The sequence below is a fragment of the Chiloscyllium punctatum genome, chromosome 12 (assembly GCF_047496795.1).
Source record: "Chiloscyllium punctatum isolate Juve2018m chromosome 12, sChiPun1.3, whole genome shotgun sequence".
Classification (NCBI taxonomy): domain Eukaryota; kingdom Metazoa; phylum Chordata; class Chondrichthyes; order Orectolobiformes; family Hemiscylliidae; genus Chiloscyllium; species Chiloscyllium punctatum.
Window position 1 is genome coordinate 21,993,036 of NC_092750.1, and position 24,540 is coordinate 22,017,575.

General features: G+C 38.7%; 1 protein-coding gene across 2 annotated transcripts in view; it reads left to right on the plus strand.

Annotated features, from left to right (window-relative positions):
• Positions 1 to 22,202, plus strand: part of LOC140483682 (inter-alpha-trypsin inhibitor heavy chain H3-like) — an 86,965-nt gene extending 64,763 nt beyond the window's left edge. Inside the window, exons 17-23 of one of the 2 annotated variants that reach the window (XM_072582053.1) lie at positions 2,232 to 2,261; positions 2,517 to 2,540; positions 9,865 to 9,978; positions 11,224 to 11,425; positions 16,784 to 16,956; positions 20,308 to 20,419; positions 20,524 to 22,202. In XM_072582053.1, the coding sequence (XP_072438154.1) occupies positions 2,232 to 2,261; positions 2,517 to 2,540; positions 9,865 to 9,978; positions 11,224 to 11,425; positions 16,784 to 16,956; positions 20,308 to 20,419; positions 20,524 to 20,668 (800 nt within the window). In that variant the 3' untranslated portion in view covers positions 20,669 to 22,202. The remainder of the gene's footprint in view (positions 1 to 2,231; positions 2,262 to 2,516; positions 2,541 to 9,864; positions 9,979 to 11,223; positions 11,426 to 16,783; positions 16,957 to 20,307; positions 20,420 to 20,523) is intronic. The other variant, XM_072582055.1, reaches the window with a different exon arrangement.
• The last annotated feature ends 2,338 nt before the right edge of the window (positions 22,203 to 24,540 follow it).

The following is a 24,540-nucleotide window of genomic DNA, read 5'->3' on the forward strand; positions in this document are numbered from 1 at the left end:
TTTGGGTGTTGTGATTTGTAAATGTAAAATAAATAGAAAGACCTGATTGAGAAATTGTTAACAACCCTGATGTAGATGCAAATCAAACAATCTATTTTAATTACAATTAAAAAGTAATCTGTTTTATTCAATAAGGTCAACATTGATTAAGGGAGATCCATAAACAATAGATGATTTATCTTTTGACTTTGGTTGGTATGGACCAGGCCAGCGCCCCTCAAAACATTTCAAGAAAGTAGAATGGACCCTAACTTTGCTAGTTGATTTAAACTGGTCTAAAGTGGATATTCCAGGAGTGATTCAGCTGATCCAACCACTTAGTTTTTAATAAAACAGGATTTATTTGCAAGATTGCCAAACAAAACACAAACCGAAGAGCATAGAATATAGAATAACTTAACCAATCCGAAAACCCAACAGATTATCCAAACTTAATGAAGCTGTTCCAAATTCCTGCAACAATCCCCATAAATGCCCCTTGGCAAAAAAAAGGTAAAATCAAACACAGGGTCTTACAGGAGAAATGTCAGAGAAATGGCAAGAGATTCAGCATGGAACACCTTTTTCCATGTAACTTTTCTTTGACCAGCAGCCTCAAACTGGTTCTGAACAGCCAGACTGCTAAAGTCGAAACCAAACTAGGGAAAAGCTGGGCTGGGAGAAGTGGCCACTCCCATTTCATTTACACATGTTTTTTCAACTTAAAAACTTCCTCAAGTAGATCACCCCAGACATTTCAGAACTTGTGACTTTATGACCTCCATAAAAAAAAGGACAACATAACCTTGTTAAAGGAGCAGCATCATCACAGGTATAACCATGATGTCCATATTAAACCAATAAAGCATTCAATTATTCATGTCAATTGTGGATTAAAGGAAACTAGGAGCAATTTGCAAATATAGGTGTTTCTTTGCAAAGCAGAAGGTCTGGAGACAGTGCAATTATATCCAATAGAGATATTAATCATTCATGTGGGTTACAAAATCAAATGTTCTGTTGAAGGGGATAAAGAATATTCTACCTGTTGTCATGGAATGATCTTTGGCAGTCAGGACAATTTCTTTATTTTAAACATAGCTGGGTGTTTCGTAGTTTGGAAGGAGTTGGCTTCGTCAGTCAGGAGAAATTGAGGACTGCAGATGCTGGAGATCAGAGTTGAGTGTGTGGCGCTGGAAAATCACAGCAGGCCAAGCAGCATCCGAGGAGCAGAAGAATCGACATTTCAAGCAGAAGCCCTTCACCAGGAATTATTCTGCTCCTTGGATGCTGTCTGACCTGCTGTGCTTTTCCAATGTCACACTCTCAGCTTAGTCAGTCAGCAGGAGATGTGGGAACAGAAACTGTCAACCTGCCATGGAACTACAAACACAGGAGTTGTCAGGAATCAAGAGTGTTCTTAAATTTAAACCATTAAGCCATAATGCAATAAGGCCTTATGAGATCTTGAAGGAAATTTGGAGGGTTGTAGAGCTAAAAGCTAATGGAAGGATCCATGTAAAAACCTAGTAACTCATAGAATAAATGGAACATGAAAAAAGACCAAAGTGAATTCCAGAGAGCTGCTCAGTTAATCACTCAGTTTTCAAATTTATTTTTAAACATTCATGTTCCTTTAATAATCACAGCATTAGCTAAAATGAAAAAAAGGTTGAATAAGTGAAAGAGGTTGTCCTTTAAAACCACTGTTGTGTTAAAATGTTGGTTGCAGAGGGGAAGAAAGTATTTGCAGACTCATTTATGTGAATTTACATTATATAAATTGTAGTGTTGGTGGAGAAATGTTTCCTTTGCTCTGTTGTTTATAATTTCCTCATGCCACTATTAGCCATTGCCTGTTGGAAGGGCACTATTGTCAACCAAATATTTGATTTGATAGTTGATCAAAAGAGTGATTTTTTTAAACCAACTATGGCTTGTATTTTGTTCTATGGAGCTGTATGTCTGTTAAACTAACATCATTAACATCTGATGCATCTGAGCCACACTTTCAGCTGTAATACACATGAATCGAGGTGTACTGCAAAACAACCTTCCAAATTGTTAATTTTTCAGTATTTCCAAGTTATTTAACTATCTATTAGCTAACAATTAAGTCTAGAATTTAATAATGCTCAAGATGTTACTTAATTCTATTAGAAATAATTTTCTAAAGTTAGCATTATGAGAAAAATGTTGGACTCAGATTTTTAAAAATTGTATCAATACATCAAAGTTTTAATGTTTTCCAGCAACATCATTGGCCAGTCCAAGCTTTATCAGTAAGTAATTTATGTACATTTAGGTTTTAAACTGTTTCAGTTCATTGTAGCAAGTTATTGTACACATGCAACAGTTTCTTTGTCAAATATAAATTATTGATAATTGCAAGCATCTTTTCTTCAATTACTTTCAAAAGCAAAAGTTTCTTAATTGACACAACTAACAAATATATATATTCTCGATGTTCATTAACGAACTATCTTAAGTTCTTTAAGTATTGACCAAACATTAATTTTCATATTTTTTTTCTGCAGGTAGAAGACCCAGTTTCACTTATGGTAAGATGCAGCTTAAGCATTGCTTTATGTAGTTACATTAGTAAAATTTACAAATGTGTATAAATACATACAAAATTAACAGAAAAAAAAGCACTCCACCAAGCCTTTCCCATTCTCATGACAACCATAGCACCGTGTTTAAATGCTTACTTGGTTATTCCATCCTGGTAGCCATATAATTTATTGGAAAAGACAAAAGAATGAAGAAAATCTCAGGGCTAGTAAGAGGAAATTGCACAAGCAAATTCCTCACAATTCCCTTCAATTTAGGGAATCACACAGACAAATTTATAAAGATACTTATCTTCTACGATCTTTGCCCAGTCAGAAAGCACTTGAATGATGAACCTGATCTATATGGACATCAGTAAGGCATTCAACAAAGTTCCTAGACTGGTTAGCAAAGTTAGATCACACGAATAGGGAAGAACTCGCTATTTGGATATAAAATTGTATAGAAGGTAGAAGAAAGATAATGGTGGTAGAGGGTTGCTTTTCAGACTGGAGGCCTGTGACCAATAATGTGCCATATGGATTGGTTCTGGATCCACTGCTTATCATCATTTATATAAATGATTTGGATGTGAACACAGGAGATATGGTTAGTAAGTTTGCAGATGACACCAAAATTGGAGGTGCAGTGGACAGCGAATAAGATTACAACATGATCTTGATCTGATGGGCCAACGGGCTGAGATGTGGCATTTGGCGTTTGATTTATACAAATGCGAGGTCCTGCATTTTGGAAAGGCAAATCAGGGCAGGACTTACACACTTAATGGGAAGGACCTAAGGTGTGTGCTGAACAAAGAGAGACCTTGGAGTACAGATTTGTAGTTCCTTGAAAGTGGAGTTCGAGGTATACAGGATAGTGAAGAAGGTGTTTGATATGCTTGCCTTTATTAATCAGTACATTAACTATAGGAATTGGGAGGTCATGTTGCAGCTGTAAAAGACATTAGTTATGCCACTATTAGAATACTGCTTGCAATTCTGGTCTCCCTGCCATAGGAAGGATATTGTGAAACTTGAAAAGGTTCAGAAAATATTTACAAGGATGTTGGAGGATTTGAGCTATGGGGAGAGGCTGAATAGACTGGGGCTATTTTCTGTGAGAGTGTCGGAGGCTGAGGGGTGATCTTATAGAGGTTTATAAAATTATGAGGGGCATAGATAGGATAAATAGATAAGTTCTTTTCCCCACGGTGAGGTGTCCAAACCTAGAGGACATAAGTTTATGGTGAGAAGGGAAATATTTAAAAAGGACCTGAGGGGCAACATTTTCATACAGAGGGTGGTGCGTATAAGGATTGAGCTGCCAGAGGAAGTGGTGGAGGCTGGTACAATTACAACATGTAAAAGGCACCTGGATGGGTATATAAATAGGAAGGATTTAGAGGGATATGGACCAAATGTTGGCAAATGAGATTAGATTTCTTTTGGATATCAGGTTCGTACGGACCAATTGGACCAAAAGGTCTGTTTCTGTGCAATATATCTCTATGACTCTGTGACTGCAACTTGCAATCATATTCCTCCACACCAGCTGGCAATACATTCAAGAGACTAACTAATCTTTTGGAAAAGAAGAACGGTCCCACATCAATTCTCCTTGACCACATGTCCTTAACCTGTTAAATTGTAATTAAATTCTAGGTACTTTATTGGTCTCTACCCATGTCAACACTGCTTCAAAATAAACAGACAAAAAAATCTTTTAGCCTTTTAAATAGCTAAGGATCCTAAAACTGGAAATAATCTTGAAGGACTCCTTTCCCAAAGGCAAATCATCACTTCATTATGTGGACAAAGTACTTCACATAACCCATGCTAGGAACTTACTGTGACAAAATTATTTTACTTAATTTCCATTGCATAGTTCTGCCAATACAATCTAATATCTTATCAGCTTTAGCTACAATTTCTCCACTTTGGTTGCATAGAAAATTTACAAACAGAGCATAGGAGCAGGAATAGGCTGATCATCCAACTCAATAGCCTATTCCTCCTTTCACCTATATCCTTTGATCCCATTAGCCTCTAATACTCTATTCAACCTTTCCTTGAAAACAACTTTTTGACCTTGACTGCTTTCTATGATAGCAAATTCCTTTGACAGAAAGTGAGGACTGCAGATGCTGGAGATCAGTCGAGAGTATGGTGCTGGAAAAGCACAACAGGGCAGGCGGCATCCAGGGAGCGGGAGAATCAACATTTCGGGCATAAGCCCTTCATCCTGATGAAGGGCTTATGCCTGAAGTGAATTTTATTGGCTCATCACTCTCTGCATGAAGAAACCTTTCCCCATCTCAGTCCTAAATAGTTTATTCCACATCCTTAGAGTGTGATCCTGGTTCTATACTCCCCAGCCAACAGGAGCATTCCTCTTAGATCCACCCTGTCTAGTCCTGTTAGAATTTTATAGGTTTCTGTGAGCTACACTGTGCCTTGGTGCATGTGACAATAAATTCAATTCAATTCAATAGCTTCTCATTCTTCCCAACGGCAACGAATATAATCCTAACTGATTCAAATTCTCCTTATTCATCATTCCAGTAATCCCATGAATCATTCCAGAAAACTTTCACTGCACTCCCTCTATTGCAAGAACATCTTCCTCAGATAAGGAGGCCAAAACTGCACTCAATATTCCAGAAGGCACCTCTCGCTGCCACCATTGGGAATGAAGGAGGAGTGGACCAGGTGTCCATAAGGAAAAGGTCCTTGCAGAGGATTGACAGGGGAGAATATATATCTGGTAGTGGCATCCCACTGAAGATGGCAGAAATGGTGGCTAATGGTCCTCTGGTTGTGGATGCTGTTGGGTTGGTAGGTGAGGACAAAGAGGCCTCTATCACTGCTGTGGGAGGGAATGGAGGGGATGAGGGCTGATGTGCGGCAGATGGGTTGAACACAGCAGAGGGCCCTGCCAATTATGGTATTGGGGAATCCTTGGTTGAGGAAGAAGTGGACATTTCAGAGGCCCCCTTGTCGAAGTTGGTATCATCAGAACAGATGCAACAGAGACAGAGAAATTGAGAGCATGGAATAGAGTCTTTACAGGATGCAAGATGTGAGGATGTGTGGTCAAGGTGACTATAGGAGTCAGTTGGTTTGTAGTGGATATTGGTGGGCAGCCTACCCCCAGAAATGGAAACAGAGACGTTGAGGAAGGGAAGAGAGCAATTAGAGATGGACAGGTGAAAGTGAGAGTGGAGTAAAAACTGGAAGTGAAATTGATAAAACTTTCCCATTATAGACAAGAGAAAGAAGCAGTACCAATGATATAACAGAGAAAACATTGTGGATGAGGGCCGGAATAAGACTGGAATAAGGAATGTTCCACATACGCCACAAAGAAACAGGCATAACTGGGGCCCATGTTGGTACCCATGGCCACCCTTCTGACCTGATGGAAGCGAAAGGAGTTAAATGAGAAGTTCTTCAGGGTGAAGACTAGCTTGGCCAAGTGGAGGAGGATGGTGGTGGATGGGGACAGTTCAGGCCTTTTTTTCTACAATAAAGTGGAGAATACTGAAATATTGATGGGAGATAGGTATGTAAAGGGATTACACATTCATGGTAAAGAGGAGGGGGCTGGAGCCACAAACTGGAAATTATGAAACTGACGTGAAGCATCAGAGGAATTGTGGATGTAAGTGGGAAGGGACTGGACAAGAGGAGAAAATAATTGAATCGAGATAGGAAGCATTCTATGGGACATGCATGGGCAGAAACAATGGGTTTGCCCGGGCAGTCCTGTTTGTAGATTTTAAGAAGGAGGTAGAAGTGAGCTAAGTGGGTTTGGAGACTATGTGCTTCAAGGCAGAGGCGGGGGGAGATCAACAGATGAAATGAGGTTAGTGACTATAGTGGACACAATGGCCTGATGTACCTTGGGGCAGCCATTTATAGAAGAATTTGGGAATTTATGAACCTGTAGCTCCAACAATTTATTACTACTAAGTCTCTGCTTTGTGTGATTTTCTGAGTTCCTCACTCTCTTCCATTTCATGATTTATTGCTGCTTCCGGTATATTATTTTTATCCTCTATAGTGAAGATTGATGCAAAATACCTGTTCATCTGCTGTTTCCTTGTTTTCATCATTAACTTTCATTCCATTCTTATTTTCTCTATGACTAATGCTCGAGTTCTCAATTCTTTGTTTAAAGTGTTTATAGAGGTTCTTACTATCTGTTTTCATATTTCTGGCAAGGTTTCTCTCATGCTGTTGTTTTTCCTTGCTTATTAAGGTTTTGGTCATATCTTGCATATTTTTTAATATTCTATTCAATCTTATGATTTTCCACTTGTCATTGCAAAATCATATGCATTTGCATTTAATTTTGACATTGTGGTTAACATTCCTAGTTAACTAGTTAACTATGGATGTTGGGTCTATCCTTTGTAATTTTTGTTACTCTTTGGATAGTAAAACATAGGTAATTGAGCAGTCAGTTTCAAGATTCTTGGCTGTGCAAGCTAGCTTAAGTTCTTTTGTCCTATTCTTTTTGAACTGGCTTGCTGACTGGTTCTCATCAGCAGTGCAAGAGATTCATTTACCTTCAATGCAGGGGAGACGACTGGATTTGTTTTTACTGTGACTTTCACAGCACATTAGTATCAAACCCAGGTTAGTGCACAAGTACCTCAGCCCACTGGAACATGCAGACATATCAGCCTACTAGCAGATACAAGGATAGGACTTTTAACTCCTATCCTTAATGTATTCTTAAAAGGCAAAAACACAAACACACCTGTTGTCCAGACTGCTGTTTTTGCCTATCATGATCATAGTCTGAAATATTCACAGGAAATTATAGTTCACTTTGTCACATATTTCTCCCTTTTAAGATTCCTTGATAGCTTCCTGCTTCCTCCAGTGTTCCTCTCCAGATATCCACTGAATTTATCAATCATCTTTTGGCTGCATCTCTCTTTCTTAAATATCGCTAATGGGATGAGGCCGAAGGTGGCCAGGTCAGCATTTTTCTCCATCCATAGTTACCCACATCTTCCACATTACTACGGGTCTGAGGTCACATTTAGGCCATACCAGGAAAGGATGGCAGATTTACTTATCCAAAGGACATTATGTTTTTATGACAATTGACATGGTTGCTGTTAGGCTAGCTTAATTATCCAAACATTTTATGAATTCAATCACAACCATCTGCTGTGGTAGAATTCAAACTTATGTCTCGAGACCATGAGCCTGAGTTTCAGATTGTTAGTTCAGTAACATTACCAGTATACCCCCACTTCTCTCTGTATATTTAAAAACCAATGTTGCATTTGAAAGTTCAATATGTTCATAAATTATCCTAGGGTTATGATCAATGGTCATGATAACAGGAGATCTTTGAGTTCAGGTACATAATTCTTTGAAATTTGCATCACTGGTAGACAGCATGGTAAGAAGGCATTTAGCATGCTCGCCTTCATTGCTCAGCTCTTTGAGTATAGGAGTTGGGATTTCATGTTGAGGTTGTACAGGTTGTTGGTGAGACATCTTCTGGGGTACTGTTAGCAGTTCTTGTCATCTGTTACAGGAAAGATATTATTAAATTGGAGAATATTCATAAAAGATTTGCCAGGATGTTGCTGGGAATGGAGGTTTTGAATTATAGAATTACGTTGGATAGGCTGAGACCTTTTTCAGTGGAGCGTAGGAGGTTGAAGGATGGGTGACTTTATAAAGGTTTATAAAGTCATGAGGGACATAGATAAGGTGAATGACAAGCATCTTTTTCCTACGTTGAAGAGTTCAAAACTAGGGAGTGAGAAGAGAAAGTTTTAAAAGGGACCTGAGGGACAACCTTTTTATACAGGGAATATTCCATATGTGGAATGAATTGCCAGGGGAAGTGGTGGATGTAGGTGGGCCAAATATAGTCAAGTGGGACTAGTTTAGTTTGGAAACATGGTCAGCATGGACTAGTTGAACTTAAAAATCTGATTCCATGCTGTATGACTCTATTATTCTATAACAGCAACATACTTTTTTCCCTCAACCTGTACCACTCCCTGCAAATGATACAGAGGAATGTATTTTCTTGGCTAACAAATGAGTCAATTTTTTATGGGGAAGGCAGTATTGAACTAAGTTGGATCAACCATGATTTTATTGAACTGTGGAGCAGGCTTAGTGCTGGAATGACCAATTCCAGTTCCTTATCTGTCTGCTTGTATATGCATAAACTGTGTTGGCCTTACCAAGATTCATGTCACTTCATTTATTTAGATTAAATGACCTTTGTCATTATGCAGTCTGCATTTCTTCATATCTAAATCTCTGTTTTTGATTCTAATTTTCCTGTCTTAACACGTTCAGATTTTGTTGCTATCTGCAAGCATACAAACAACATTCCCAATACCATTGTCTAGGTCATTAATAAAAACAGAAGAGTAATGGACCCAGGGGCTATTGCAGGGGCCACCACTCGTAGCATAATTCCCAACTGAATTTGATCAATTAACTATTTTGGCTGTCAGGTTTGTGACAATTCATAAGACAGCATTTAAAATTCCCACTGTTACCACTGGAATCTATTTTGAGAAGTAACCTATTACAAAGTTTCTTTAACATTTTCTGAATGGAACCAATAGTAAAGGTAGCCTGGATTGATTCATCTTGTTTGTTAATTTGGTAACTTGCTCAAAAATATTGTTCAGTGCCTCCAACTTACCATCTGGAATTTAAGCATCATGTACTGGACTGACCTTTGGGAAATAATCATAACATGACTAAGTTTGAAGCTGCTATACGTACTTTTTTGCAACAAAACCAGATATTGCCAGAGAAAATTTTGTATCAGATTTCCAGCATCTGCAGTCATTTTATTTCAGTACTTTTTAGTGCTCTGAAGGATCTTCAGACATAGCTGTAAATGCTTTTACTATTGCTCCCACAATTGCAGTGTATTTTCATTTCCAGAGATCTCTTGGCAATTCACATATTTTTCTGTCTTTCTCAATTGCATGTGATGATTTCCCCTGTGGGATAAAAGCTGTGTTGAATGGCTTCTTTGTTTTATTTTACTTCAAAAATGAAACTGTGTCCCTTTAAAGCCCAAACTCTGATCACTGTAAATATCCATGGCCTACCAGAGGCCAATTTCTATTTGGCACATCATAAGATTCATTACAGGGTAATTATTTTAAATCCTGGCTCCCTGCCATCAGAAAATACAAATGAAAATACCTAGCTTTTATTCAAGACTGTTTTACAGTTGTAACAATGTATGAAGTTGAATTACATATAACAAGTTTTCAGTCCATAAAAGAAGTGACAATGACTTCATCTTTGACATCTTTTCAAGTTGACAGTGATCCTCATTTTGTCATTTCAATAAACGATCATAGTGATGCCATTTGTTTCAACATTGATGGTAAACCAGGAGCAATCCTAAATCTGGTCACAGATCCATATACAGGTAGGTGTAATCTTTGTTACAAGTTGTCTGAAGGAAAGACAAAATAGCTTCTTAACGGAAACATTTTGAGTTAACAGATCATAATGACATTAAAGTGCAGAATTTTATTGTTTGATGTGCCCACATTCCTGGCTGATAAAGGAATATCTATCGGCATGGTGGCTCAGTGGTTAACACTGCTGCCTCAAAGTGCCAGGCATCCAGGTTCGATTCCAAACTCCGATGACTATCTGTGTGGAGTCTGCATATACATCCCTGTGTCTGTGTGGGTTTCCTTTGGGTGCTCCAGTTTCCCCCCACTATCCAAAGATTCCCCCCACTATCCAAAGATGTGCAGGTTAGGTGAATTGGCCATGCTAAAATGCCCAAAGTGTTCAGGGATGTGTGTTAGTCATGGGTAATTGTACAGGAATGGGTTTGGGTGGGATACTCTTTGTAGGTTCAGTGTGGACTTGCTAGGCCAAAGGGTCTATTTCCACACTGTAGGAATTCTATGATCTGAAGCAAAGCATTTAATCAAATAGAAGAAAAGATGAGGAAATGTAGGAGGAGGCCATTTGGCCTTTTGAGCCTGCTCTGCCATTTATCACGATTATGGCTGATTGTCCATCTCAATAACCTAATCCTGCTTTCTCCCCATAACCTTTGATCCCATTCACCTCAAGAGCTATATCTAGCCATCTCTTGTATACATTCAATGTTTTGGCAACAACTACTTCCTGTGGTAATGGATTCCACAGGCTCACCACTCTTTGAGTGAAAACATGTCTCCTAATGTCCTTTGTAAATGGTCTACCCCAAATCGTCAGACTGTGACCCCTGGTTCTGGAAAATTGTCCCTGCATCTATCCTGTCTAGTCCTGTTGGAATTTTACAAGTCTCCATGAGATTCTCCCCTCATTCATCTGAACTCCAGTGAAAACAATCCTAACTTAGTCAGTCTCTTTTCATATGTGAGTCCCGCCATCCCCAGAATCAGCCTGGTAAACCTGAAGTTTATAATTTTATGAAGTGGCCTAAGTATTTTTATTTCATGCAAATCTTATGAATTATTTATTTGATGCTTATTTCTTTATTATTTCCTCATATTTTTACTTGTGGGATCTCTGAAAAATCTTGCTGGCTATTCACAATAATGATCATTTGGATTCACCTATTAGCTTCATGAAAAACTGATATGTCAAAAATGTAACTTGTTGTGACAATTAATTAGCTTTAATTAATATGTTTGACATTTTCATGCAGATTTTGTAGTAAATGGAGAATTGATTGGAGAGAAGAAAATAGAAATTAACAAGAAAGTAAATACATACTTTGGAAAGTTTGGAATTGTGAACAACAAAATGGATGTTAAAGTTGAAGTATCAACTAAAACAATTACAGTATTTCATGGAGAAGACAAGATTGTTTTCCCCTGGTCAGCAACTGCATCTTTAACAAAAGAAAGGTACAGTTGCGCAGTTATATAGTTTGTATTTCTGTGACCAAATGGTGCCATCATAAATATAAACACAGCCAAGAAGCAAAATGTTCAAGTGGTTTGATTCTAACAAAATGCTTTGCAAAGTCAAAGTAATTTATATATAAATGCACTTTCATAGACATAGTTTTTTTTTGCACTTTTAAAGTTATATTAGTAATAGTGTAGCACAGTGGCACAGTAGTTAGCACTGCATCTTCACAGCGTGAGAGACCAGGGTTTGATTCCAGCCTTGGGCAACTGTCTGAATGGAGATTGCATATTCTCTCTGTATCTGTGTGGGTTTGCTCCAGTTGTCTCCCACAGTCCAAAGGTGTGCAGGTTAGGTGGATCGGCATACTCAATTGCCCTGTAGTATGCCCGGGGATGTGAGGGCTAAGTAAGTTAACTATGACTAAGAGGTTAGGAGGGTAGGATAGGATGCAGTTTAGTGGGTCAGTGCAGACTCAATGGGCCAAATAGCCTCTATCTTTACTGTATAGATTTTATATGTGATGAAAAGAGCTTGGCAAAAATACAAAGAATGACAAAACGTCACCATTGCATAAAAAAACGAAATAGCAATATCGTTGCAATAGCAGGTCTAAGTGAAGATTTATAAACAGTAAAGTAAGAATAAGAATAACCTGAAGTAAGGTCAATCAGATCTATTATTAAGGAACTCTGAACAACTTATTTAGAAGATCTGACAAATTTAATCTAGTTTGATAAAATTCTGTTTGCTGCATTTATTCAAGTTCTTGAGGAAGCAACTGGAAAGGTAAATGAATGTGGTATGTGGTATGCCTCACTTTCCAAAAGATAACTGAGTATGTGCCATTCAGGGGGCCAATATGCCAGATAACAGTGCACAGCATTGGGTTTAATGTATGAGCAGAGATAGAGATTTGGTTAATGGAAGAAGCAGAGTGTAAGGATAAATGGGATATTCTCAATGGAGCAGGCTATAATTTGTGGAATGCCACAAAGATCACTTCTGAGGCCTCAGGTGTTTACAACCCATATAAACGATTAGATAGACACTTTGTTTAAATATTCATTGATGGAATTTGTCATCATTGGCTAGAACATCAATTATTGTCCATTCCTGATTTTTTTGTGAGAAGGTAGCAAACTGTCGTCTTGATTCTCTCACATCTACTAGGGTTGAGCACACTCATAGTGCTGTTAGGAAGTGGGGTCCAGGATTGTAACTCCATGTCATTAAAGAACAGAAATATAGTTCCAAGTCAAGATGGTGTGTAGCTTGCACAAGGGATGCTTGTACGTAGTGATCCTCTCATGCATCTGCTGTTTTGTTCTTCTAGATGGTAGAGGTAGCATGTTTAGTTGGTGGTGTTGAAGGAGCATTAGCGACCTGCTACAGAGCATCTTTTAAATGATACACACTGCTGCAATTGAGGGAGTGAATACTGGACATGGTGGTTGGGGTACCAATCAAGTAGGCTGCTGAATCCTGAATGGTGTTGAGCTTCCTAAGTGTAGGAGCTGCATTCAGCCAGGCAAGTGAAAAGTATGCCTTCACTCCTGACTTGCCATGAAGTTGGTTGACAGCATTTGAGGAGACAGGAAGTGAATTACTCTCCTCAGACTTCCTCGTCTTTGACCTGTTCTTATAGCCACTGTGCTTATATGGTTGGTTAGGTTCAGTTTCTGGTTAATGACAATTCTCCAGGATGTTGACATTGGAGGTTTTAGTTATGGTAGTGCCAGGGAATGTAGATGGGAAACAGTTAGGTGCTCTCTTGTTGGAGATGGTCTTTGCAGGGCACTTTATCAGCACATACTAGCCATTTATCAGCACAAGCTCTTGCTGAATGCTTCAGTATCTCAGGGGTCAATAATAATGGTGAACATTGTGTTATCATTAGCAACCAACCGTGTTTGACTTCATGACTGAAGTCAAGCAATTGATGAAGCAACTCAAAATAGTTGCATCCAGGATACCAGCCTGAGAAAGGCTAGGCCTCATGTGGAACAGTGGTAGTATCCCTACCTCTGAGCCAGGAGACACAGTTTAATGTCCTGCATTCTCCAGAGATTCATAATAACATTAGTGAAAAGGCTGGTTAGAAGATGAGGAGGCCCGGCTGTGACGTCCTAGGACTAAGATGATTGGCCTTTAAGAAGACAACTGTTTTTCTTGTGCTCAGTTTGACTCTAAGCAGTGGAGAATTTACCCCTGATTTCCAGGGACTTCAGTTTTGATAGGACACTTTGATGTCATACTCAGTCAAACGCTATGCTGATATCAAGGAAAACTCTCTCCCCTCAGCTGTTTTACACATCTTTTCAAAAAGGCTGTAATAAGGAAAGGATTTCAGTGGCCCTGACAGAACCTATATTGACTGAACGTATAGGTTACTACTGATTAAGTGCCACTATAGCATTATTCACAAATCCTTCCTTTGCTGAGGAACCTTGGAGTGCAGGTTCATTGCGCCTTGAAAGTGGAGTCGCAGGTAGATAGGATAGAGAAGAAACTGTTTGGTATGCTTTCCTTTATTGGTCAAGAGTTTTAAGTACAGGAGTTGAGAGGTCATTTTTCAGCTCTCCACTTTTGGAATATTGCGTGCAATTCTGGTCTCCTTCCTATTGGAAGGATGTTGTGAAACTTGAAAGTGTTCAGAAAAGATTTATAAGGGTGTTGCCAGAGTTGGAGGATTTGAGCTATAGGGAGAGGCTGAACAGGCCGGGGCTGTTTTCCCTGGAGCATTGGAGGTTGAGGGTGACCTTGTAGATGTTTATAAAATCATGAGGGGCATGGATAGGATAAATAGATAAAGTCTCTCTTCCCTGGGGTGGGGGAGTCCACAACTAGAGGGCATTGGTTTAGGGTGAGAGGGGAAAGATATAAGAGAGACCTGAGGGGCAACCTTTTCATGCAGAGTGTGGTATGTGTATGGAATGAGCTGCCAGAAAAAGTGGTGGAGGCGGATACGATTACAACATTTAAAAGACATCTGGATGTGTATATGAATAGAAAGGGTTTGGAGGGATATGGGCCAGATGCTGGCAAGTGGGGCTAGATTGGGTTGGGATATCTGGTCGGCATGGACAACTTGGACCAAAGGGTCTGTTTCCATGCTGTACATCTCTATGACTCTATGGCAGCAATTGGCTGGATTGGATATGTCTTCCTTTTTGCGTGTAGGGCCTGTGCAATTTTTCATGTTGCTGGGTAGATACCAGTGTAATAGCTATACTGAAAGTTGGAGGTGGAGTTCTTTTTGGAGCATGGTTTTAGTACTGTTACCAGAATATTGCTCGGATCCTTGGCCTTTGCAGTATCCAGTACATTCAGCTGTTTCTTAATATCACATGCGGTTAATCAAATTGGCTAAAGACTAGCAGCTGTGATACTGTGGTCTCAGGAGAAGGCCAAGATGTATAATCCACTTGCTACTTCTGGGTAAAGATGGATGCAGATATTTCAGCTTTGTGTTTTGCTGGCTCTCCCATTATTAAGGATAGGATATCTGCAGAGGCTCCTCTTGCTATCTTTTTTAACTGTTCACAAGGTCTGAATGCAACATGACTATAGAACTTAGATTTAATCTAAATAAAACAAAGAAATTAGGAGCAGGAGTAGGCCAGTCAAACGTCAACCCTGCCATGACATTCAATATGATCAAGGCTGATCTTATATACCAATGTCATATCCTTGCTTACTCCGCATACCCCTTGGTTACTTCAAAATCAAAAAATTACTAATTTTTTTCTTGAATTTATTCAAAGGCTTGATCGCCATAGTCTTCTGTTGTGGAGAATTTCATAGGTTTATTACTTTTTAAGTGAAGAAATCTTTCCTCATCTTAGCCCTAAATCGCCTACCTAGCAACCTAAAACACTGTGACTCCTGGTTCTAGAATCCCCAACCACCTTCCCTACATCTACCCTGTTCAGTCCCACTGGAATGTTGTACATTTCAATTAGAGTTCCTCATATCCTTTTAAACTCTAGTGAATACTGGGCCCAGTCAAATCAATCTTTCTTCATAATGCAATCCTGCCATCTCCAGTATCAGCCATCTGAACCTCTGCTCAATCCCAAGTATATTCTTTCTTAGGAGGAAGAACATAACTGCATGCAATACTCCAGGTGTGATCTCACCAATACCACCATATAACTGTATTGAGACATCTCTGTCTCTGAAATTAAGTCCACTTGCAATGACCACCTCTATACCATTTGTCTTCCTAATTTTTTGTTGCATCTGCCTGTCTACTTTTATTGACTGGTGTTCAAGGATACCCAGATTCCTTTTTACTTTGATATTTTGGCTATGGAATCAACTGACTTTGTTGCATGCTGATTCCACTGTTCAGCATGCAAGAATTCCTGTGTTATAGCTTCACCAAGTTGACAACTCATTTTTATTTACACTTAGTGCTGTTCCTGGCAAGCTCCTTTGCACTCCTCAGTGAGCTAGGGTTGATCATCAGCCTGATGGCAATGATAGTGTGGCAGACATGTCAGGCTATGTGGTTACAGATTGTGTTGGAGTACAATTCCGCTGTTTCTGATAGCTCACAGTACCTCATGGATACTCATTGATTTGTCAGATATGATTGAATTCTAGCCAGTTTAGCATTGTGCTAGTTCCACACTGCATATCAGAAGGCATTCTCAATGCGAAAACAGGACTTCATCTCCAGAAGGATTGTGCAGTGATCACTCCTACTGTCTTGGATAGATGCATCCATGACAATTAGATTGATGAGCATGAGATGAAGTAAGGTTTTCCCCCTTTTGTTGGTTCCCTCATCACATCTTGCAAACCTAAAGTGTATCTTTTAGGACTTTTTAACTGGTGGTGCAACTCAGCATCTCTTGGTAATTGTTGCTGAAGTCCCACCAAGAGTAAGTTCTATGCTCTTGTCCCTTTAATGGCAGGAAGTGAGAGGTAGTGAGGTGGGGGATAGTGGGTATAAGATGATAAGCTGAAGGAGGTTTCTTTGCAGGTGTCTTCCTTTCCAACTGGAGATGTCACCTTATTTCTTGAGACTTCATGGGGTCCGGTGTCAATGTTGAGGTCTCCCAGTGCAACTCTGTTTCTTTTTGAAATATATCTGTTTACAGATAAATAGACTAACAAATCAGAATGGAACCATTATCCTTGCCCACATCCAGTGGTGCAGGGTGAGGAAGTTACAATAGACCACTATTTAATGGATGCATATGGATGGTCTTTATGGATGCATATAAAGATTATTAATAATGGATTATCCAAACAGATAATTGAATGATTTGCATAGATTCAATGTTCAGTATATTAAAGTTTAGATACAATATAATTTATCATTTCTAACATTTATTTCCTAGCTTTTCAATTTCAATCATAAAAGAAAGGAATCTCACACTAACAATGGGAGATGATGCAACATTTGTTATTGTGTTGCATCGCGTCTGGAAAAATCACCCTCTGCACAGAGACTTTCTGGGATTTTATACACTTGATAGCCACAGGTTTTCAAATATGACTCATGGATTACTTGGTATGTATTCACTTCATTAATTGCTCATAGATAAACATACTACCACTAATGGCTGCGCCTTGAGCTGCCAGTCCCTAACGTCTGGTATTTTCACCCTAAAGTTCTCTGTGTTTTCTCCAAGATACTGCTATCTTTTCTCTAGATACGGCTAAAAATTTCAACCAAGCTTTGATTCTCAGTCCTAGCGTTATGAAATTGTGCTCTGCATCATCTTTTAGAGTCATAGAGATGCATACAGCACAGAAACAAACCCTTCAGTCCAACTTGTCCATGCCGACCAGATATTCCAACCCAATCTAGTCCCACTTGCCAGCACCTGGCCCATATCCCTCCAAATCCTTTCCATTCATATATCCATCTAGATGCCTTTTAAATGTTGCAATTGTACTAGCCTCCACCACTTCCTCTGGCAGCTCATTCCACACACGTACCACCCTCTGCATGAATAAATTGCCCCTGAGTTCTTTTTTATACCTTTCCCCTCTCACCCTAAACCTATGCCCTCTAATTCTGGACTCCCCAACCTCAGGGAAAAGACTTTATCTGTTTATCCTATCCATGCCCCTCACAATTTTATAAACCTCTACAAGGTCATCCCTCAGCCCCCAACGCTCCAGGGAAAACAGCCCTAGTCTATTCAACCTCTTCTCTTGCTCAAATCTTCCAACCCTGGCAACATCTTTGTAAATCTTTTCTGAACCCTTTCAAGTTTCACAACATCTTTCCGATAGGAAGGAGACCAGAATTGCATGCAATATTCTAACAGTGGCCTAACCAATGTCCTGTACAGCCGCAACATGACTCCCAACTCCTGTACTCAATAATTTGACCAATAAAGGAGAGCTTACCAAATGCCTTCTTCACTATCCTATCTACCTGCGACTCTTTCAAGGAGCTATGAACCTGCACTCCAAAGTCTCTGTTTAGCAACACTCTCTAGGACCTTACCATTAAGTGTATAAGTCCTGCTAAGATTTGCTTTCCCAAAATGCAGCACCTTGCATTTATCTAAATTAGACTCCATCTACCACTCCTCAGCCCATTGGTGCATCTGATCAAGATCCCATTGTAATCCAAGGTAACATTCTTCGCTGTTCACTACACCCCCAATTTTGGTGTCATCTGCAAACTTACTAACTATACCTCATCCAAATTACTTATATAAGTGACAAAAAGTAGTCGACCCAGCACTGATCCTTGTGGCACTCCACTGGTCACATGTCTCCAAAATTTGAAAAACAACCCTCCACCACCACCCTCTGTCTTCTACTTTTGAGCCAGTTCTGTATCCAAATGGTTAGTTCTCCCTGTATTCCTTGAGATCTAACATTTGTAACCAGTCTCCCATGGGGAACCTTGTCGAACGTCTTACTGAAGTCCATATAGATCAGTTTACCATTCTGCCCTCATCAATCTTCTTTGTTACTTCTTCAAAAAACTCAATCAAGTTTGTGAGACATGATTTCCCACGCACAAAGCCATGTTGACTATTCCTAATCAGTCCTTGCCTTTCCAAATACATGTACATCCTGTCCCTCAGGATTCCCCTCAATAACTTGCCCATCAACGACATCAGGCTCACTGGTCTATAGTTCCCCGGCTTGTCCTTACCACCTTTCTTAAACAGCACCACTACGTTAGCCAACCTCCAGTCTTCCGGCACCTTACCTGTGACTATCGATAATTTAATCTGCAGGAGGCCCAGCAATCACTTCCCTAGCTTCCCACAGAGTTCTAGGGTATACCTGATCAGGTCCTGGTGGTTTATCCACTTATATGTGTTTTAAGACATCTAGCACTTCCTCTTCTGTAATATGGACATTTTTCAAATGTCACCATCTATTTCCCTACATTCTATATCTTCCATGTCCTTTTCCACAGTAAACACTGATGCAAAATACTCGTTTAGTATCTCCCCCATCTCTGCGGCTCCACACAGAGGTCGCCTTGCTGATCTTTGTCTCCCTAGTTACCCTTTTGTCCTTAATGTATTTGTAAAAACCCTTTAGATTCTCCTTAATTCTATTTGCCAAAGCTACCTCATGTCCCCTTTCTACCCTCCTGATTTCTCTCTTAAGTATACTCCTATTGCCTTTATACTCTTGTCAGGATTCACTCGATCTATCCTGTCCGTACCTGACATATGTTTTCTTCCTTTTCTTAACCAAACCCTCAATTTCTTTAGTTATCCAGCATTCCCTATACCTACCAGCCTTTCCTTTCATCCTAACAGGAATATACTGTCTCTGGACTCTCATTATCTCATTTCTGAAGGCTTCCCATTTTCCATTCACCTCTTTACCTGCAAATGTCTGCCCCAATCAGCTTTTGAAAGTTCTTGCCTTTCAAAATTGGCCTTTCTCCGATTTAGAACTTCAACTTTTGGATCTCGTCTATCTCTTTCCGTCACCATTTTAAAACTAATAGAATAATGTTGCAGACCCCAAAGTACTCCCCCAGTGACACCTCAGTCATCTACCCTGCCTTATTTCCCAAGAGTAGGTCAAGTTTTGCACCTTCTCCAGTACGTGCATCCACATACTGATTAAGAACATTTTCTTCTGCATGCTTAACAAATTCCTCTCCATCTGAACCCTTAACACTATGGTAGCCCTGGTCTATGTTTGGAAAGTTAAAATCCCCTACCATAACCACCCTATTATTCTTACAGATAACTGAGATTCTTTTGTTTTGGATATCCATGGGAAATTACTTTCGGACATTAATATGCAATGAAGTACTTTCTATTTACAAGCTACTGTTGTGTGAAGACTAATGGGGATACAGCTCTTGTTCAATCTTTTTACAGATTCCTTTGCAACAAAAAGCTAATCTTTCTCATTGCCATATTTACTGATACTTCTGCAGGATATATGTCCCAAGAACAGTAATTTCCATACTTCACTGAAACTGTGAAGTTACTACCACATATTCAGTCTTGTGTCACTACATAGTGTCAAAAAATTAAATGTTCATGTCAATGTTCACTCATTTGTGAAATACATAATTAAAGGAATGGTTTAGTTTAGTTGAGTTCATTTCAATTCCCAACTTCATAGATATTCCACAGCCATTTTTGATCGATATTTAAGTGTAATTTTAACTAAATTAATAAATTTATATGTTAATATTTTACTAAATCAAATTACCACTAAAGTTCTTGCATTACTCGTTGGAGAAAAGTGACATTCTTGATTTAGTCACAAAATTTACCAACAACTTTGAAATTAATTCATCCCTTATGAATCTTCACTGGTAGAATATAATAATTTTTTTTTCCTTCTGCACTCAGTATATTAATGTTTATTGTGACTTTGCAATCAAACTTAATTTGTTATTATTTTGATGCAGGTCAGTTTTACCATGAAATAAGTGCTGAGGTATATAATATTCACCCTGGTTTAGATGAAGGCAAATCTGATGCAACAATGATCGTAAAAGGTCACAAACTCAGAGTAACAAGGTAATGCTTACTAAGATAACATTAACACTTTTTGTGTCTTCGGTGTAACAGCTGTAACTTGTTTGTAAATTTCTTATGCAACTTATTGATAATTTTAATTTTAGAGGGTACCAGAAAGACTACAGATTTGATCCAAAGCGAGGAACCAATGTCCCATGCTGGTTCGTTCACTACAATGGCAAAGGATTTATTGATGGAAGCCCCACTGACTATGTTGTTTCTTCTCTATTTGATTACCTATATTCATAACCTGAGAGCAGATGATGAAAGTTTATCTCTCGAATGACTCTAATGCACAATTACTTTATATTTCAAATACAAAAACAGATTAAAAATCATATATGTAAGCACTTCCTGTCTCTTCAATCAAACGTTATAATGTTTCTTCAGAATAATTACTGCCTATGTAAAATGACCAGATTAGGTTTGTTTGTTAAGAATGGGTGCCAGGTACGCTCCTCTGCTGATCCACTGGGCTCCAGTCTCTGAAAATGTGCAGTGTCAGGATTATTTTCAGATTTCTACCCTATGCACAGCAGCACCATGACTTTAGATGTAATCTCACAAGACTTGATTCATAAAAACCCTCTTCAAAGGCCACCATCCAATAGGGAAAGCTGACAAGCTTGAGGAGATGGAACGGCCAATTAATTCCGACAATGTGCAGTTTTCACTGTGACAACATTGAAAGCACCGCTAAAGAGTCTGGGGCATGAGAGAGCAATGTAATGAAAAGGACATGAGGCTGATAGTGTTCGGTGGCTTTTCTTATACATGAATATTCATTGTGATACCAGTCTCCATGTGAGACTGATGCAATATCAAGTCTGTAAGTGCAGATCATTGTGAACTTGTCAGCTTGACATGTAAAGGTCAGACTGGTTGTTACTATAACTCTTGCTGTGCACTCACCTCCTGTTATGAACACAGTGGGGTTTACATACTCTTGAAAATTTTAAATATCCAGTGAAATTGCCAAATAACTAAATTAGTTATCTCAATTTCTTTCCTCTGTTGCCATAGACCCCTTGACATCATATTAGGTCAGCAAACTTTCCTGAAGCTCCTACCTCAAACCTGTTCCACCAGTAAATTAAAAACAGGAATTCTGGTGTCAATTCTGTGATACTGTCCACAAATAGCCAAATGTATTTTCATTAAATGGCAAATAATTGAATATAAGGTGGCTATGGAGGCCAGTGCAGTAGGAATGCACTTAAAGAACACGTCAAAAAGAAATTGGTATGCTGATTTCAATGTAATAGCTATTTTGATTGACATCAGAGGGAGCGATACCTATGCAGGTATTAGCATAGTTCTAGCACTGAACAGAAAAGAAAGTGGCCAAGAAATGAATTGGCTTCAGTACTACTTACTGCAATGCAAGAACATTTGGACCAAAAGAACGCTAGGTTTGAGTGGACCATATCACTGCATAATGTTCTGTTATGTAACAATTGTGTACAACTCCAATATAGATATGAACTTGAAAAATAAGTGTATTTTTAGAGTTATTGAGTAACTTAGCAATACAAAATGGTTCCAAAAGCACTTTTGATAGTAAGCTAAATTATTTGGCAAACTGCAAAAGCAATACTGAACAATGTGTCCCTCGTACTAGCAGGAAGCAAATGTATGTATCTTCCAATGTATAAACAGGTCTGATAATGAGTTTTTAATAACTACATAATGAATTGTTCTAATAATGTGCATAATCTGAAGACATTATACTCACCAGATATATTCTTGCATTTGTAGACAAATAAATCAATTTTATTTTAAAGTCTTGTCAATTTATGTGTATTGTTGTGTCACTGCTTTATAGCCAATCATTTCTGAAGTAAATTAATAGAGTAAAATTCCTCAAACTTTTCTTGATGAACACAGTTTCATTTTGCATTATAGTTAGTTCTCCATCATTTCCTTTGAATACGATTTGATGCACTGGTTTCATTAAACATCAAATCATAGACATAGGATATCACTCAGCCCATTGTGACCCCAACAGTTTGACAAGTAGCCATCCAGCCTGATCCCACTTGCCAGTGCTTGGACCATGGCTTTGTAAGTTGCAGCAATTCAAGTGCAAACCCAAATACATTTTATATATTTTCAGTGTTCTCCTTGTACTATCTAATGGAAAAGTCAGTTCCAGATTCCTACCACTCTGTGAATAATAAAAATCTTCTTGAAATTTGTTATTTAATTTACCATAATTTATTTTTAGGGTGATTTTGCAGCAATAATAAACTTCTGTTGATATACAGGTGCCCTCTCTTACTTTCTCAGCCTTGTATTATTTCCCTACTTTCCCATTCTATGCACATATTGTCTTTTATGCTTTGTTGTTTCCTTCCTACAAAGCCTTTCTATCTTCTCTGTTGTCATCCTGTTGCATTATGTTGTACTGGTAAAAAGCATGTATTTTAGTGGAGTAAACATTTTTATTAGTCATTAATTATTGGTCAATTTTAATTTGAGCATTGAATTTTTAAAAAAAAATTATCAATACTCCAGAAGACATAGCAGCAGAAGTAGGCCATTCACCCATCAAGTCTGCTCAGCTATTCAATGAGATCATGGCTGATCTGATAATCCTCATCTCCACTTTCCTGGCTATTCACAGAAACCCAGATTCCATGAGTGGTTAAACATCTGTCTACCTCATCCTTGAATATACTATAAGAATCCAGCCTTGGCAGCCTTCTGTGGTAAAGAATTGCACAGATTTGCTACCCTCAAAGTAGAAATTTGTCTTTATTTCTGTCTTAAATTGGCAAACCCTCACTCTGGGATTATGACCTCTGGCCTTGGACACTCCTATCAAGGGATATTCCCTCAAGTCCCTAAGAATTTGGTATGGTTCATTAAGGTTGCCTCTCATTTTTCTAAAATCCAATAAGTGCAGGGTCAGAAGTCACACAACACCAGGTGGAAGGGGCTGCACTCCAAAAACTTGTGTGCTTTCAAATAACTTGTTGTACTATAAACCTGGTGTGATGTGACTTCTGACTTTGTCCACCACAGTCCAACACCAGCATCTCTATACCAAAATGTACAGCCGCAACCTACTCAAACTTTACTCAGAAGACAGTCCATTGGATCAGTCTAGTGAACCTTCTCTAGAATACCTCCAATGACACTGTGTCTTTCTGTAGATAAGTAGCCCAGAACTGTTCACAGTATTCTAGCTGCAGGTGTATTAGTGCCTTGTACAGTTTTACCTAAACCTCTGTACTTTTATACTCAATTTCCTTTCAAAGAAAGGCTAACATTCCATTTGCCTTCTCTATTACCCACTGAATTTAGATGTTAGTTTTTTTTTGAGATTCAAGGACAAGGACTCCTAATCATTCCGTTCTATAACTTCCTATAGTTTTCTCCATTTAAATAATATTCAGCTTCTCTATTCTTCCTGCAAAAGTGCATAACCTCACATGTTCCTACATTATATTCCATATGCCAAATTTTTGGCCACTCATTTAACCTGAATATATCCCTCTGCAAACTCTGTCATTCCCACCCGTTTTTGTGTCATCCACAACCTTGGCTATAATCCATTCACTTTCCTCATCCATGATTTATTCAAGAAAAATAAAAACCAAAACAACTGTGAATGCTGCAAATCAGAAACAAAAACAGAAATTGCTGGAAAAGCTCAGCAGGTCTGGCAGCATCTGTGGGGAGAAATCAGATTTAACATTTTGGGTTGAGTGACCTTTCCTCAGAACAGTTCCTCACAAGTTTTTCATCTGATTAAGTATGGAGATGCACTCCATTCATATCAGCACAGCAGTAGAAGTCAGTAAGGAAGAGGAAAAAGATACCAAACAGAATAAGATCAGGACACAACTTCGTTCACCTAATTCTCAATTTAAAACAGTCATATGTACAGCCATCAAACTGAATGGTGCTGTTCATGTTGACATGGAAGGACCATTTGAAATTGCAAAAGTGTTGGATGATAGCCAATTTTCTCTAGAGCCTGTTACCAGCCTGTTCAGCTCAGAGTGTCAAATGTTTTTGTAAGGTCCACAAAACCAAAGTGTTTTTGAAGCTGATGTATGGATGATGGTCATATCTACCAAATATCGATCTGCTATGAAGCTACATTGTGCTTC